Here is an 18,394-nt window from a genome sequence, read left to right on the forward strand (position 1 = left end):
AGGGAGGTCATCTTAAATTTAGGTGCATGTCATATTGTTGAAAAGTAAGCTATAAAGTAATAAAATTTTAAAAATTGCAGTAAGTGCGTTCTTAAGCAAAAATGAATAACCATATTCAACTGAACACAGGCAAAACGGAGTGTCTGTGGATGCAAGGGACCACTGGATCCAGTTGTTTATCATCATTAACTCTGGATGAGTTTGCATACCCCAGACAGATCCAGTGTGCAACTTGGGGGTTCTCCTGGACTCACAACTCCTGCTCAAAGAGCAGGTGGCAGCCGTGGCTAGGAGGGCCTTTGGGCAACTTCACATTGTGTACCAGTTGTGCCCTTACCTAGACCCTGAAGCCCTGCGCATGGTCACTCATGCTCTAGTTATCTCTCAGATGGATTACTACAATGCATTCGTACATGGAGCTACTCTTGAAGTGTATTCAGAAGCTGCAGCTGATACAGAATGCAGTGGTGTGCACAGTACTTGGAGTTCCTAGGGCTGAGCATATAACACCATTAATGCTCAAGCTGCATTGGTTACCAGTTTGCTTCCAGATCCAATTCAAGGCATAGGTTGTTACCTTTAAAGCCCTACATGGAATGGGTCCAAGGTGTATGAGGAGCCATCTGTCCCCAATGGGACAAGCCCATCCCACTTGTGCCATGGAAGAGGCCTACTACGGATTCTGTCTGCTAAGGAATTGAAGCAGGCAGGGTCAAGGAGAAGAGCCTTTTCCACTGTGGCCCCTTCCCTATGGAACATTCTAACCACGGAGGTGAGAACTGCCCCCTCCCATTTGGCTTTCCAGAAGGTTATTAAAACCTGGCTTTGCTGATTGGCCAGGTGCCCTGAGGGGGGCACTCATCACTGGAGGTGGCTGAAAGGATAAAAAGACCTCATCCCTGTCCCATCCATCTCATAGCTTGCTTAGTTTTGGTTTTAGAACAGTTTTTACAACATTCTAATCTGTGTAGTTTTTAATGTTTTAATATTTTAATGATTTTTTCTTGTTTTTAAGTCACCCAGAGTCACCTTGCGGGGGAGATGGATAGCGTAAAAGTTAAATACATACATACATACATAAAAATATGTTTTTTCCCTTAGCTCCAGCGACGTCATGAGCAAATGAAAAAGAATTTGGAGGCCCAACACAAAGAACTTGAGGAAAAACGGCACCAATTTGAAGATGAAAAGGCAATCTGGGAAGGTCAACAACGCATTTTGGAACAACAGAATTCTTCAAGGTACTTTTCTGGGTCTTTCTGATGGTGTGATTTTGAATTATACAAATAGCATCTATTCCACAGAGCAGTGTCTTGTTCTACATGCTTACAGTCCTATTTGCATAGACCAAAATTGCCTGACCAAAACTTGGAATGTATCTTAAGAATTGTCTGTGCTTATTTTGGTTGGCACACACAGGATTGTATACATGTGGGCCATAATTCAAGTGTGCTTTTTTTAAAACATATTTGCACCCTCTCATGAAGTAGATATATTTGAACTTAAAAAATAATAAAGTTATCTGATTAAAACTACTCTTAACAAAGATGGATTTTTTCCTGATTAAAAACTCCGTCTTCTCTCATTCTCTTTTCATTCACATTTCAAATTCTATCTTTTTTCTTATATATGCCTGAAATTGCCACCCCTTTTCTAGTAAGCCATATCTTCTCACATATTCTTTCTTTTCTTTAATACAAGTTTTATTGATTTTTTAGTTTTACATCCAGGTATTTATGAAGCAATACAGTGGTTGGGTAGTTAAAAGTAGACAATAGTAAAGTCATTTGTAGATAAGTCAAGTTACATCAACAAGAATTCCCTCTCCAATTTCCTTAGTTATGATAGCATAGTCAAATTAATCAAAATAACACATTTCTAATTATAACACAATCAATTAAAACAATTTTCAATATATTTTCACATATACATATCCATGTCCTGTTTTTACGTTTTACCTAATTGGAATAAGATATTCCGAACTAGCCTATAATATATAAAAGAAAACTTAATTTTCAGGTAGCCCACATTTCCCCATTTCATTATATAGTAATTATCCTGTCTAAAATACATATATTGTTTATTTCAGTGCATTCTTATGTTATGAAAATTTATTCTATTTAACATCTTAATAGTTCACTAATTATTGAGAAAATATCTTTTGTTGTATCCTTCCAAATTCTGTAATATACAGGTGAAACTCGGAAAATTAGAATATCGTGCAAAAGTTCATTTATTTCAGTAATGCAACTTAAAAGGGGAAACTAAGATATGAGATAGAAACTAATATATAAAGCTCGTCTGTGGAAGGAAGCATGAAGTGCTCCAAAATCTCCTGGTAGACGGCTGCGTTGACCCTGGACTTAATGAAGCACAGTGGACCAACACCAGCAGATGACCTGGTCTGTTGCTCAGTGGTCCAAAGTCCTCTTTTCTGATGAGAGCAACTTTTGCATCTCATTTGGAAACCAAGGACCTAGAGTCTGGAGGAAGAATGGAGAGGCACACACTGCAAGATGCTTGAAGTCCAGTGTGAAGTTTCCACAGTCTGTGTTGATTTGGGGAGCCATGTCATCTGCTGGTGTTGGTCCACTGTGCTTCATTAAGTCCAGGGTCAACGCAGCCGTCTACCAGGAGATTTTGGAGCACTTCATGCTTTCTTCCGCAGACGACCTTTATGGGGATGCTGACTTCATTTTCCAGCAGGACCTGGCACCTGCCCACACTGCCAAAAGCACCAAAAGCTGGTTCAATGACCGTGGGATTACTTGTGCTTGATTGGCCAGCAAACTCGCCTGACCTGAACCCCATAGAGAATTTATGGGGCATTGCCAAGAGAAAGATGAGAGACATGAGACCGAACAATGCAGAAGAGCTGAAGGCCGCTATTGAAGCATTCTGGTCTTCCATAACACCTCAGCAGTGCCACAGGCTGATAGCTTCCATGCCACGCTGCATTGAGGCAGTAATTGCTGCAAAAGGGGCCCAAACCAAGTACTGAGTATATATGCATACTTATACTTTTCACAGGTCCGATATTTTTCTATGTACACTCCTTGTTTTATTGATTGCATGTAATATTCTAATTTTCTGAGATTGTGGATTTGAGGTTTTCATGAGCTGTACACCATAATCATCACAATTATGACAAATCACGGCTTGAACTATCTTACTTTGCATGTAATGAGTCTATCTCATATATTAGTTTCCCCTTTTAAGTTGCATTACTGAAATAAATGAACTTTTGCACGATATTCTAATTTTTCGAGTTTCACCTGTAAGTAATTCTAATAGCTAACTTTCCTTTCCTTTAAAGGTCTAAAAGTTAAGTATAAAATCAATGTGTATCTTTTAAAGATTCCCCTTAGCCCATTAAGAAATTTTTTTAGCTCTATCATTACAACAAATATATTCTATTATTTAACATCTTAGTAGTTCATCCATTTTTAAAATAATATCTTTTATTAGATCATTGCAAATTCTATAATATAATTCAAAGTTATGTTCTGATAGCTAACCTATTTCATTATATAGCAATTCTCATATCTGAAATACATACATATGCTATTTGTCATGCTTACCATTCATCTGTAGTTAAGAAAGTATGTTTTATTATTTATAGCTAATTTTCATTCCCTTAAAAATCTGGATCCTAAATATAGACTCAGTTTATATCTTTTAACAGTTGAGAGAAAAATTTAATCTTTATTATTGCAAGTCCTAACACTTACAACTGAAAAAGAGGAAAAATTCATTTAAATCTAATTCTAGCTTTCTTTTTGTGCCAGGCAGCCTTCCATATCATTGCCTTTAGCTTCTCAAATGTGTCTCCCTTTCTTCCTACGCACATTGTTTGAATCCGGGGAGACCATCCAGTTATCAATTTTTCATAGAGAGTGACCCCTTTGTAGTCATTAAATTTTCGTTCCAGTAAATCCAATCTCCATGTTTGGCGTGGTGCAGTTGTTCTTAGTTCACTCTGGTCTTCTTCTTTCAAATCCATCTGGCTTAGGTAAGAGGTCATGTCTGGTGTTGTAATTATTGTTTGGTTGGTTGAAGTCTTGGTATACTGTATTTGAAGGCCTTTGGCATCCTCCATCTTAGTATTGCTTTCTTCAGCTTCTGTTGCTTGTTGAATTGTAGGTTTTATAGTTGAAATCAAAGTTTGGGCTTCAAGGCTCTCAGTAAATTGTACTTGTTGTACTTTAAAGTCCCCTGTTTTATGGTTAAGTTCCTCATCCTCTGTTCGTTTTTGGATTGTCAGTTCATCAGTTGAAGTAAGAGTCTCATTTGGTGAGTTTGTGCTATCAAATTTGTCTTTAAGTCTGGCTTTTATTTCTGCAGTCATTGCCAAAATTGTATCAAGTATGAGTTTATAGTCAAGTGGTGGGATATATTCTTCCATTTCTTTAATATTTTACAGATAGGCCTTTAGTGGAAGCTATTTTAATAAAAGTCAATAAATGTCCACCTCCACTATTCCTAAAGGTTGTTTTCAGTGCCAGGTGTTCCCAATTTTTATCTTTAAAGATAATGTCAAGGACAAATCTGTTAGAGCCAGGTCTCAGAGTAAAAAAAAGGTTTACTTGCTATACCAGGTTTCACCACAGGATGTCCTTAATAGCATCTACAATCCTTTTACAGAGTAATATAAGTCTTTTATCCAATTAATTCATTTTTAGTAGTAAATAGGGTAGTAGGTCCCCGTAAAAACAGACAATAAAAACTTTTTAGTGGCCCAAAAATTTTAGAGGTACAGATAAAGTTGCTTAGTTATTTAGCTTAGTCATTTGATTTCTTTTGAGGCTTTAAGGTTGTAAATCCCCAAGTAAACAGTCGCCGAATTTTCAAGAAGGGGGGAAAAGATTTTCAAGAAAGTCCCACAGGAAAGTAATTAGGGAAGTAAGAAGGGTAAGGTCTCACCCAAATCCTCCAGATTGCTTCATTGTGCTTGATAGTGATTTTGGCTTTTGGCAGGGAACGGGACAGAGGAGTAACTCCAGATCAAACGGAGGGCTGCCGCCCTTCCGCAATCGCAAAGAGATAGCCTCCTTATGGTGGTCGCCCCTCCAGGGCGACTTTTAACCCTTTGCAGGGTCCTCCGAGGAGGAAAGACCGGACGGCAGGGGGAGAGCTTCTCCCGGCATGTCCGCCAGCATCACACGCACAAACTGGAAGCTCTCACATATTCTTTCTTAAGACTTGTCTCCCTAATTCAAGATTTTTAACCTATCCATATATAGCTTTTTATGTTTCCTTGCTATCTTATTTATATAATTCATGGTCATCCCTTTTTATCTTATAACTATTATTCTTAACAGTCTGTACCTTTATAAACTAGCAGGGAAAACTGTATCACATCACACATGTTGATTGAATTTGGTGTATTAGCCATTGCAATTCTAGGTTCCATTTTGTACAGAAGTATCAATAATGTACTAAAGATTTAAATAAAAGTGTATTCTATTGCATGATGTTAATATGTTAGCACAATAATGTCTGGTTTCATAACAATCTAAAAATCTCATGTGAGAAGGAAGGGTAAAGGAATGAGTTTGATTAGATATAATTTCTCATAATAATATGAAGAGAACAGTGATTATGATATATGCTGTGTCTAACTATATCTGTCTGATTTTTTTCCCCCTCCAGAACTTTGGAAAAAAACAAAAAGAAAGGGAAGATATTTTAAATGTATTTACAAACCACCAGTTATGTATTAATTGCCAATATTCCAGCCTTGAACATCAGTGTGTCTTGGATCTGTTTGACCAATCCTCCACCAATTGTATCCATATGTTTGGATTTAACAGAATGACAAATGTTTGTGTTGATTTTGATAACAGTTGAGAATGCCTTGAATTTTTTGGGATGTTGTAAACTTAGAAAAACAGTTCTAAGTACTGTTTCTTTAAACAAAATACAAAAAAAGAACAAATCATTTTAATGTAAAAACATTTTACAGTTGTACAATCATATTCTAGTGGTTTGATTTGATTTTAGAATATTCCAATATAGAAGGACTTTGGAAGGAAAGATACATTGCCATAATATAATATGAACTATGCTTCTAGTATTAAAAGTTCAATTCAGTGTATCATATATTATAATGTAATTTAGTCTAACACAGTTGACACTATTTTTGACACTTCCATTGTTTTTAAAAGTAGACATGGAAAGACAAACATATAGGCTTATGGGGCACCTAAAAGCTTTTTATAACAATCCTTTTTTTGAATTCATTAAATTTATGCTATCCTCATTAATAATTCCTTTAGTCCAATTAATTTCACTACTGCTTCATTTTTGTAATAACATATAATTTAGATATATTACCATATATTGGCCCTGCTAAATAGAATGTAGTTTCTTTCATGTGATAGGGACCAGTGAACAAAACCTTTCCTTTAATTCTTCTTTTACATTTTTATGGTAAGTAGCAGGAAAATGCATTTATAGGTCATTTCTAGAAAACAGTGTGGTTTAACTACCAACCCGTTTCTGCCTGTGTGAAGTCAGTCTTCTAGAAATGAGAATCATAGCCTTTTGAGAAAAGTCAACATTTTACATTTAGCTGTATTCATATATTGCATTTCTGTATTTTTGTTTGTATTGTAAAAAAATCACATAATAAACAATGTTGTGATGTAATATACTTGAGTATGAAGGATTATGTTAGTTGAAAAACCATATCCTTAAATAAAAAGTCTTCTGCTAAATTTAAATGAAATTATTTTAAATACTATTTTACCTGGCATTTATCTGCTATTGACTAGAAAATGCAGTCTACCTTGCAGCCAATTGTGAAATCTCTAGGTAAATCTTTTCTATATCCACTTTTATATAAGTCAGTGTACTAAGTGATTATTGCCAAGTAATTATTTTTTTTATTAAAGAGTTTTACAAAAACAAGATTTTACAATATATCCCCAAATCCCCCCCACCCCAAACCCGCCCACTTTCCCCCCCCACTTCCCAGAGCTAAATACAGGATTATAGTTATAATAATCATATTCTAAATAAAAATTATGCATAATATACAATTAACCAAATTCATAATGTGCTTTAACTCCCCTTTAACATAAATACATACAAAGTACCAACCCTAAGATCAATAACAATATCCCTCTAAAATCTACTCATAAGCTAAATGGAACTTTTTAGTCCCATATTTATTCTGAATATAATCTATCCATCTCCTCCAAACTGAAATATATCTTTCCTGTGAATGATCTTTCAAGTAAGCAGAAATCTTAGACATTTCTGCAAGATTCGAAACTTTAAACACCCATTCTTCTATAGTAGGCAAACTATCCTTCTTCCAATATTGTCCCACCAGTAACCGTGCTGCTCTTATCATATTCAACATCAAATTGGTTTCTTTAACATCACAATCTATACCCAATAAAAACAATTGCGGAGAAAACTTTATCTTTCTCTTAAAAATCTTTTGAATGTTCCACCAAATTTTAATCCAAAAAGCTTTTATATTTCTACAAGTCCACCACATATGAAAATAGGTGGCTTCTAAACTACCACATCTCCAACATTTAGACTGTAAGTTAGGGTATCCACTTTTATATAAGTCAGTGTACTAAGTGATTATTGCCAAGTAATTATTGATGAAATTACTCTATTTGGCATAATTCTGGAAACAATGTTAAAGGAATAACTAAAATTACAAATTATCTTAAAATATAACAGACACATCTTATGTTAGAGAGGCTATATATATAAAGGTGTAGGGGCGACGTTTCGACAGAATCCCATCCGTCATCCTCAGGCTGGTGGCTTCTGCTTCCTTCTTCTGGGAGAAGCATGTGGCTGTTTGTTCCTCTTTTTTAAACTGCCAGAGGGGGTGTGTTCTGTGGGTGGAGGTGTGCTCTGATTGGGTGGGGAAGTAAGTGTGTTCTGATTGGGTGGGAGTGTGTTTTGAATGGTGGGTGTGTTCTGATTGGGTGGGGGTGTGTTTTGAGTGGATGGGCTGGTCTCAGCTACCTGAGCTGGTGAGTTGTGCTGCTTTTGTTCGGCTTCATGTTTGTGGTGGTGCCATGTTTTTATAGTGGGTGTCAGTTTGCTTATTGTGTGGTTTGGAGGGGTTTAAAGTGGCTGATGTTGCAGCTGTAGTTAGGTTTCTGTTTTGTGGTTGTGCCTCGTTATCATTGTGGGTTCGGATTTGCTTTTTGAATGGTTGTGTGGTGGTGATGTCATGTGGTGTTATGAGTTTGGGTCTATCATTCTTGGTGGTTGGGACCCGTCTGTCAATCAAGGCGGGTTTCCAAATGGTTGGTAGGCGAGAGGTATCATCTCGTTTGTTTATGCTGTGGGGGCGTTTTTCTATCTCAATGGCTTCTCTGATTATTCTGTTGTTAAAATGTTCAATTTTGGCGATAGTTTTGGTTTTTTTAAAATCAATTTCATGTCCCGTGGCTTCAAAGTGTTAGACCAGGGATGAAGTTTGTTCTCCCTTTCTGAGTGAGTTTTTGTGCTCTTCAATGCGTGCACTTATTCTTCTGTTGGTCTGTCCAATGTATGTCGTGGGGCAGGTGGTGCATGGGATTTCGTATACTCCTTGGTTTTCTAACCCAATTATGTCCTTGGGGTTTCTTAGGATGGTGGATATTTTTCTGTCTGTGTAGAATGCTGTTTTGATGTTGTGTTTTTGGAGGATCTTGCTGATTCTGTCTGTGGTCCCTTTTAAGTATGGGAGGAGGGCTTTGCCATTTTCTTGTTCTCTGTCTTGGGTTTTTGTGGGTGTCTCTCTTCGGATTAAGTTGGTAATCGTGTTTCTTTGGAATCCATTGGCTGTTAGTACATTAGTGAGAGTGTGTAGTTCGGTTTTTAGGTGTTGTTCATCAGCTAGGTGTTTTGTTCTGGAGATGAGTGTCTTGGCTACGGAGTTGATCTGTGCTGGGTGGTGGTGTGAGAGTGCGTTCAGATAGCGGTTTGTGTGTGTTTTTTTATGGTAGATAGTGTGTCCTAGGGAGCCGTTGGATTTCTTGTAGACTAAGACATCAAGGAAGGGAAGTTGATTGTTAGCTTCTGTTTCCATGGTGAATTGTATTTTGGGGTGTAGGCTATTGAGGTGTGTGAGGAAGTCATCCAGTTTTTCTTTTCTTTTTCTTTTCTTTGTATATATATATGTATGTATATATATATATATGTATGTATATATATATATATATATATATATATATATATATATATATATATATATATATATATATATATATATATATGTATATATATATATATAGGGAACAGAAAATAAGACATCCTACTATTAAATACAGTACATTGTGTTGTTTAAGTGTTCCCTTTATTTTTTTGAGCAAGATAGATAGATAGATAGATAGATAGATAGATAGATAGATAGATAGACAGATAGATAGATAGTTCAGGACTTCCTGTTTGGCAGCCAGCGGGACAACTGGGAAAAGCTGGTGCTCGGCTTTCCAGCTTGGTTTTTCTTCGTCTAGCGACCCTTAGAGGGTCGGAATGTTGCCCTGGAGGGGCAATGAAGGAGGAGGGATACTTCAGGAGCTCAGATCAGGGGGCACCCGATCGGAGCGAACTGTAGGACCCTCTGGAAAAACAAAGGAAAAGGCTGCCAAGACCTAGCAGCCATAGTCGTCTCCAGCAGGAAAGAAAAGGACTAAAATCAGTGAAATTTCAACTGCGTGTTGAAGCTGGGTGAGCAAGATTTTCTGTTTCCTTCTCCTTGAGGATTATAAATGTTATGCCCCTGATGAGAAAGGGCTGAAAAGTAAAGACCCCCAGAAGGATTAGAGACAAAAGTGGCGAGTAATTATAAAGAGGGGGAGAGACTCTTTGTTAAAAATATCGGACATCGATAAATAAGCCAAGGAGGACATCTAGTGGTGAAAGAACAATGAAATTTTTGATATATTGTGAGAATTGAAGAAATTGTTGTGGACTGAAGTAACCTTGACAAAGAACACCTGCAAATAATAAGAGTGCCTTGCTGTGAGATTGAGATTCAAAGCTACTTTTATTGAATTTGGCTAAATCTAAACAGATGTTGTTTTGCCTTTAGATTGTAAGCTGTAAAATGACTTCATCAAATATTATTAGGCTTATGAAGAAAACTTCTTCTGCACCTTCAGTAGGACAATCCAGTCCTACAACACAGGGATCTATTGAAGCAATGTTGCAACGTGAAAAGATAAGCACTGCTCAAAGAGAAACACAGACTTCATTAAAATTTCTTCAAGAGCTTATGTTAAAAAATCAAGAGACATTGGGAAAAAACCACCTGGAAATGCAGGAAAATCATAAGAGGACACAAAGTAAATTGGAGAAACTAAATGAAGAAATTTTGGATATAAAGGGAAAATTTGAAGCTCAGAATCAAATGATAATAAAAAATCAACAGAAAATGCACAAAATTGAAGAAAAAACAGATGTGAATGATAAAAAGATAGAAATGTTACTACAAGAAAATGAAAAACTAGAGAATGCAATCAAGACTGTAGAGTTGGAAAAATCGGAACATTATTTAAGATTTCAAAATATCCCTGAGGATAGAGAAGAAAACATAGCGGAGGTGATTATTGACATCTTGGAGGAGGCTCTGAAGGCAGATCGAGGAGCAATTCAGCTAGAGGTAGATGACATATTTCGCATCAATTCAAGCTACGCAAGAAGAAATAAACTGCCAAGAGAAGTACATGTACGGTTTATAAAGAAGACAACGAGATGAAGTACTACGGAAAGTTAGAGATGAACCAATACAATATAAAAATAAGGAAATTGTGGTTTTAAAGCAGATACCCAAGAGAGTTAGAGACACACGAAGACAGTGTCACTTTTTGACCACGAAGCTGATTGCCAATGGTATAAATTTCAGATGGCTGATGCCGGAAGGCATCTTAATAAACTGGAATAATACAAGATATAGACTGGACTCAATTTGGAAAGCAGAAGATTTTGAAGTGAAGAACAGGTCAATCTTAGATGAAGGAGTGAAACTAAGCCAAGGGAAGAGTAACGAGCAGAAACAAACAGAAGGGAGGACCCAAGGAGCAACTGCACAAACAGAAGAACAGAGAGAGGAAGACGACCAAAAGGGCGAGGATGGAGGCCTTGCCAGAGAACAAAGGACTACTAGATCTACTAGACCAAAATATAAATAAATGGAAATGGAGAAAGAAAATGGAATCTTCTCAGTAAACATAAATGGACTGAATTCCTCAATTAAAAGAAATAAGATTTTTAGGAAATTACGGAAATTGAATTTGGATATAATCTGTTTGCAAGAAACGCATATAAAAGAACAACATCACAAATTATTGGAATATTCAAAAATTGGGAAACTTTACTATGCATCAGCACAACAAAAAAGAGGAGTTGCGATATCCATTAAAGAGACATTAGATTCTAAAATGGTATATTCAGATGAAGAAGGAAGAATTTTTTTTATTGAAAAGTTTTGTCATACATTTTATCTTTAACAGTCCCCCTACCCCTCCCCTCTCCCTCCCTCCCTTCCCCTCCCCCCCCTCCCCTCCCCCCCGACTTCCCAGAGCTAAGTACAAGGTATAAAAAACAAGAAAAAAACAATCATAAACATCCATATGCTAACAACCATAAACTCTAAAATCTATCACTCTCTAGCTCATATAGGATAACTACAAACACTATTAATATAAAATATATAAATAAAACAGAAAAAAAAGAAGAAAGAAAGGAAGACTTATTCAAATGCTACATGAAACTTCTTAGTCCCATATTTGTTCTGGATATACTCAATCCATTTTCTCCACTCCATAATATAGCGTTCTTGCGAGTGATCTTTCAAATAAGCTGATATCTTTGCCATCTCTGCCAGGTCAGAAACCTTTAAAGTCCATTCTTCTATAGTCGGCAATTCCTCCTTCTTCCAATACTGACCTATTAAGAGTCTTGCTGCCGTAATTAAATTCAGCGTCAACTTGGTGTCCACAACTGCAGCATCTGTAATTATTCCCAACAAAAAAAGTTGCGGACAAAACTTTATCCTTTGCTTAAAAATCTTCTGCATATTCCACCAGATTTTTATCCAAAAAGCCTTAACCTTTTTACAAGTCCACCATATGTGAAAATATGTTGCATCTTCGTCACCGCACCTCCAGCATTTAGGCTGATAATTCGGATACATACTTGCAAGCTTTTTAGGATCTAAATGCCATCTGTAAAACATTTTATAAAAATTCTCTCTTAGATTTTGAGCTTGTGTGAATTTTACGTTCCTCACCCAAATCCTTTCCCATGTGTCCAGTGTAATAACTTCTTGGATGTTTTCGGCCCATTTAATCATACAATCTTTAACAAGTTCTGTTTCTGAGTCAATTTCTATCAATGCAAGATATATCCGTTTAATATGTGCTGGTCCCTGATTTCTAATTTGCTTTATCAGATTTTCATCAGTCATTGCAAAACCAATTTTCTGATCTTCTTTCCACCTGGCCCGTAGCTGAATATATTGAAACCAAGTTTGAACAATCTTCTCATCTCGCAAGAGGCTATATGGTTTCAGACACCAGACATTTCTTTCCAAACTTAAAATCTCCTTATACGTAGTCACATCATGTTTAAAACCAACATTTATATTTTCTATTGCGTGTTTTGGAATTGCCCACAATGGTATCTTGCAGTCTAACTTATGTCTATACTTCTTCCAAACTCTCAGCAATGCCTGTCTTAAAATATGCACTCTAAACACATTATCTACCTTCTTGTCATACAACAAATATGCATGCCAGCCAAACAAGAAGTCGTGGCCCTCAAGATTTAATAATCTCTCTTGTGTCAAATTAATCCAATCACTTATTCCTACTAACGCAGCAGCTTCATAATATAGTTTAAGATTGGGCATTTTAAGACCACCTCTCTCACGAGTATCCTGCATAATCTTAAGTTTAACTCGTGGCCTTTTCCCTGCCCAAACAAATTTATTGATACCTCGCTGCCATTCCTCCAAATTAGAATCTTTCTTAAGAATCGGTATCATTTGAAATAAAAATAAAAATTTAGGCAGGACATTCATTTTCACTGCTGCGATTCGCCCCAGCAAAGACAATTGCAATTTCTCCCAACTCTCCATTTCTTTTTGAATTTTCCCCCATAGCTTTTCATAATTATTTTTATATAACTTTGTATTAGAGGGCGACAGAAGCACCCCCAAATATTTGACCCTTTTAACAATCTCAAATCCAGTTAGTCCTTCTAAGAGAGCCTTTTGCGAAGCTGTCATATTTTTGGCCAGAATTTTAGTTTTTTGTATATTAACTTTAAATCCAGAAACCTTCCCATATTGTATTATTATCTCCATCAGGTCCACAACAGAGTTCTCCGGCTGGGTCACTGTAACAACCAGATCATCTGCGAATGCTCTCAATCTATAATCCTGATCTCTAATTTGTATACCCTTAATTTTTTCCGAATTCCGTATTTTAACCAATAATATCTCCAATGTTAACACAAATAACAAGGGTGATAACAGACACCCTTGCCTTGTGCCCTTCTCAATATTACATGCTTCTGTCAGGCTATTATTAACTATAATTCGGGCAGTTTGTTTTTGATATAATGCCCTAATCGGTTGTAAAAAAATTTCCCCAAAATTCATTTTATCTAAAACTTTCATCAAAAATTGCCAATTCAATTGATCAAAAGCTTTTTCAGCATCTAAAAAAATTAGCGCCGCAGGGATCTGGTTGTTCCTTTCCAAAAACTCTAACACATCAACTATATGCCTCACATTGTTTTTCATTTGCCTACCACTAATAAACCCCGTTTGGTCCCCATGAATCACCTGTTGCAGAACCCTCATCAGTCTATTAGCCAACACCTTAGCAAATATCTTGTAATCTGTATTTAAAAGCGATATCGGTCTGTAATTTTTAACTTGAGTAGCATCTTGGTCTTCCTTCGGAATCAAAGAAATAAAAGCAGTTCTCCAAGACGGAGGCACCTTTCCCCACTTCTGAATTGTCTGGAACAGTTCCTTTAACGGTTTTATCATCTCTAATTGTAGATTTTTGTAATAAGCCGCAGTCAAACCATCCGTACCTGGTGCTTTGTCCACCTTCAATTCCTTAATTGCTATAAGAATTTCTTCTTCTGTAATCAATTGATTAATCCCCTCTTTTTGTGCTTGCGTAAGAACCGGGATGCTAGCATTCTCCAAGTATACATCAATGTCTTTTTCATTAATCTTCTCCTTAGCATATAATTTAGAATAAAAATCCACAAAAGCATCCTTAATAAGGTCCTGTTGAAACACAACCCTTCCCTTATGCTCAATTTTGTCTATATTAGAGGCCCTTTGCTTTTTCCTTAGTCTATAAGCTAGCCATCTACCTGGTTTATTAGCATTGCAAAAGGTATTATGCCTGGCAAACCGCAAATTGGTTGCCACTTGGTCAGCCATTAATTTATCAAATTGTCCTCTTAACAGCTTAATAACCTCCTTAGTCTTCACATCCGCTGGGTTCAAAGTCAAAACCTTTTCTTTTTCCTTTATCTCATTCTCCAATTCTTTCCTCCTGGCTTCCACAGCACGTCTATGTTTATTGTTCATATATATCAACACCCCTCTCATATAGGCCTTGCTAGCATCCCAAACCATGTCCATAGAGGTACCCTTATTCATATTAATTTCAAAAAAATCCTTCATCCGCTGTTTACATTCTTCCACATTTCTCTGATTTCTAAACAAATTCTCATTTACGCGCCACGAGCGCCTATCTCTATTCTCCTTATTAATCTCTAGCCAGACTGGGCTATGATCAGAGATAGTTCTTGCACATATCTTCACCTTCTTAATCCTTGAAAAAAAGTCATTAGTCAACAAAATAAAATCGATCCTGGAAAAAGATTGATGTCTGTCAGAAAAAAAAGTATAATCCTTTTCATGCAAATGTCTTTCACGCCAAATATCTCGCAATTCCAAGTCATCCTTCATTTCAAAGAAGGATTTAGGCAGTCTAGCATGACTTGGGACGCGCTTAAAAGAGCCAGCCTTATCCATCTGTACATCCAAAACACCATTCCAATCCCCCATAAAAATAAAAGATTTATAATCCAACTGAGTAAGCTTTGTATGAAGTAAACTAAAAAAGTCAGCTTGTTGTTGATTAGGAGCATATAATCCAACTAAAAGCGTCTTTTTACCTTCTAGCAGCAACTCTATCATAACGTATCTTCCATGCTTATCTGCTTCAATTAAATCCGCTGTTAAAGCACTTTTAACATAAACAACCACTCCATTTTTCTTATTCATTGCAGAAGCAACAAATTGGGTGCCCAACCTTAAGTTCGATAAATACTTTTGATCCATAACCCTAATATGCGTTTCTTGCAAACATATAACATCTATCTTGAATTGTTTTAAATATTGAAAAACTTTCTTCCTCTTCTGTGGTGAATTTAGTCCATTAACGTTCCAAGTTAAAAATTTTAGTTGCCATGTATATCATCCCAAAGCTGTTGGAGCACTTCTTTGATAGGACTATCTTTTTTAGGCCGTGCTCCTCCCACTGCTTGGCTGTAAGTACTTTTTGGAAGTTCCGTAGACTTCTGCTGATCTTGTTCTTTTATTTTTTTTTGCTCGTTTTAAAGCAGCACGCGTCACCCTCTGCTCTCCAGGATCAGCCAAAGGAGTTGTAGCTTGATCTCCTCCAGCACCATTCTCCTCTGTCTGTCCAGCTTCAGCCTCTTGATATTTTCCTTCTCCAGATCCCATTGCAGCTTCCAGAAGTGGTAGTGGGGTTGCTTTTAAGACGTTATTATAAAAATCACGCGCCTGTGTCACAGTGACCAGACGGTACCTTTTGCCTTCATGCATCGCCACCAATCCAACTGGGATCTCCCATCTGAACCTTATATCACGTTGTTTGAGTTCTTGCACAAGAAATGCAAAATCCTTCCTTCTCCTTAAGATCTTTGGAGGAATTTCTTTTAAAACCAAAACTTCTTGATCAGCAATCACAACTTTAGTATCATAGGCAGCTTGAATAACTTCATCTCTAATTTCCCTCTTTGCAAAATAAACCACCACATCTCTAGGTAGCTTTCTCTGTCTAGCAATCCATGAATTCACACGAAACACTTTATCCATGCCTCCCTTTATTTCAGATGCTGGCTGGCCCAATACTACTTCCAGAGCCTCAGAAATCAGCTGCTTTAGGTCTTCCTTAATATTCTCTTTTAAGCCTCTGATTCTAACAGCATACTGCATCTGAAAATATTGAGCAAGACTCAATTCTCTGTCCATTTTGTCTCTTAAATCTTCATTCTCCAGTACCTTTACTTCTAATATGGCATTCTTTTGAGTCAGGTCTTCCACTTTTTCATCCAGATCTTGCACACATTCAGCCACACTATGCACTGAAGACAAAATGTCTACCTTCATCGCACTGAACTTCTCTTCCATCCTCTCTTCTATTCTCTCCTCCAATTTCTCCAATTTCTCCTCAATCTTTGCCAATTTATCACCCATTGATTCCAAAATTACCTGGGCATGTTTTTCAAGAGCATCTTGTAAGTCCTTCGATGTCAATGCAGCAGGAGGAAGCAACGCTTGCAATGATGTCTGTTGCACCGGAGAGGTTCCAGCACTCCGAAGAGTTTTTGGGGGAGGTTTAGCCGCCATCTTTACTTTCACTTACTACGCACTTTCACTTTAAGTTTCCAAAGTCCATTAAGCTAGAAAGCAGAAATAAAAGTCCTCTTCACCTTATCCTCCTGCACCGCTCTGCCTGCTCCTTTTATTCCATGGTCTTTCCTTCTGGCAGGGGTGGTCACAAACGCCTGGCTCCGCTCCAGAAATCACGGAGCAGAGACGCTGAACAGCTGGGAGCAACCCAGGCTGCGGGGGAGTTCAATCCTTCAGCCGCCCAAGCTTTAAGCTCAGGCGGCCCCGGAGAACTCAACCCCTACCTGGGGCCTCACCCCCTCCTCTTCTCCCGAGGAGGGGGCTTCAAATCCACCCGAACAGCTGATCGGCGCTGTTTCGGGTGGAAACAACACAGCTGAGCCGCAGGCAGCCCGAAAAGGCTGTCTCCGGCGCCACGCCGCCACCGGAAGTCCAAGAAGGAAGAATTTTAATGGTAGAAATTTACAGGTGAAACTCGAAAAATTAGAATATTGTGCAAAAGTTCATTTATTTCAGTAATGCAACTTAAAAGGGGAAACTAATATATGAGATAGACTCATTACATACAAAGCAAGATAGTTCAGGCCGTGATTTGTCATAATTGTGATGATTATTTATTTTTTCTGCCCAAGATGGCGGCAGCCGCAGTTTGAGCTTCGGGCGCTCCACAAGGGCTCTAAATGGGTCAGTTTAGGGAGGGCCAGCCGTGGCACGGTATGATGGGGCGACTCCGGGGGGTGGGGGATGCAGAAACGGCTGCTGGCCGCTGTTTTCGACGGTGCTGAGCCCCCCCCCTCCGGATAGCGGCGCTTCGGATGTCGCCGGCCTGCCGGCCTGCCGAGCAATGCTGGAATGCTGCGGGCGTGCTTTGCTTGCCTTTCTTTTCCTGTCCGTTCGTCGTGGATACCCTCTGCTTGTTCGGAGGGGTGGCGGCGACGATCCCACCGGCTGGAGATTCGATCAGGAGTCAGGATTGCTATCAGCTGGCTGGCGCCATCCTCGGCGGCGCGGAGCCCCCCCCCTCTCCTCCCGCATGGCGGCAGTGGATTGTGGGCCTGGACATCGGCCTCGGCGGATTGTTGGTGAATGCCCGGATACTAGATTGCTGCCGGGTATGCCTTTGTCCACCGCTGGAATATCGTTTGGATTGGCGGGTGGACGCTTGGGGGAGAGGATGTTTTTGCCCTCCCCCCCAGACTGGCGGCAGTGGCCGGCAACCCGGCAGAGGCCTGGCTTGCTTTCTGTGCTTTCTGTGCTGGCAGTCAGGTACTATGGCTATCTCCATGCCCGGATGGAATCAAGACCTCCCCATTGACAGACCAGTTTGGCCTGCGACTTGACCGTGGTGGGAGGACGGTCTTGGACTGGTCATTGACCACCTCACTGGTGTGAGAGACCAGTTGGGGTGGGCTTGGCCCAGGACTCCCTCTTCTCTCCACCCCAGATTGGACTCCTCAGCCGGAGTGAGAGGACGGCTGGGGCTTCCTTTTGATTGCCATCTCAGGTGAGAGCTGAGATGGTCTAGTGGATCGAGAGACATGCCTACTGGATTTAATATTTCATCTGTACAACAATACCCCATCGAACTACCCATTGGACATATCTGTAACATCTGCCCTATGTGGACATTTTAGTGCTGCATGGTCTGTCTCCATTATTCCGAAGCTGATCTGTATGCCCTCAGGGGGGTTTCTCCCTCCTGGGCGTGACCTACCGCCTGTCTCCACACTCCCC

At 38.6% G+C, this 18,394-nt stretch overlaps 1 protein-coding gene across 2 annotated transcripts in view; it reads left to right on the top strand.

Moving 5' to 3' along the window:
- The window catches only part of LOC310648202 (septin-7-like), a 688,898-nt gene extending 682,247 nt beyond the window's left edge, over positions 1–6,651 (top strand). For both annotated transcript variants that reach the window (XM_083375952.1, XM_083375951.1), the window contains 2 exons: positions 1,102–1,241; positions 5,653–6,651. In XM_083375952.1, coding sequence (XP_083232078.1) covers positions 1,102–1,241; positions 5,653–5,692 — 180 coding nt within the window. In that variant the 3' untranslated portion in view covers positions 5,693–6,651. The remainder of the gene's footprint in view (positions 1–1,101; positions 1,242–5,652) is intronic.
- Positions 6,652–18,394: the final 11,743 nt, after the last annotated feature.

Source organism: Vipera ursinii (assembly GCF_947247035.1).
Source record: "Vipera ursinii genome assembly, chromosome: W".
Classification (NCBI taxonomy): Eukaryota; Metazoa; Chordata; class Lepidosauria; order Squamata; family Viperidae; genus Vipera; species Vipera ursinii.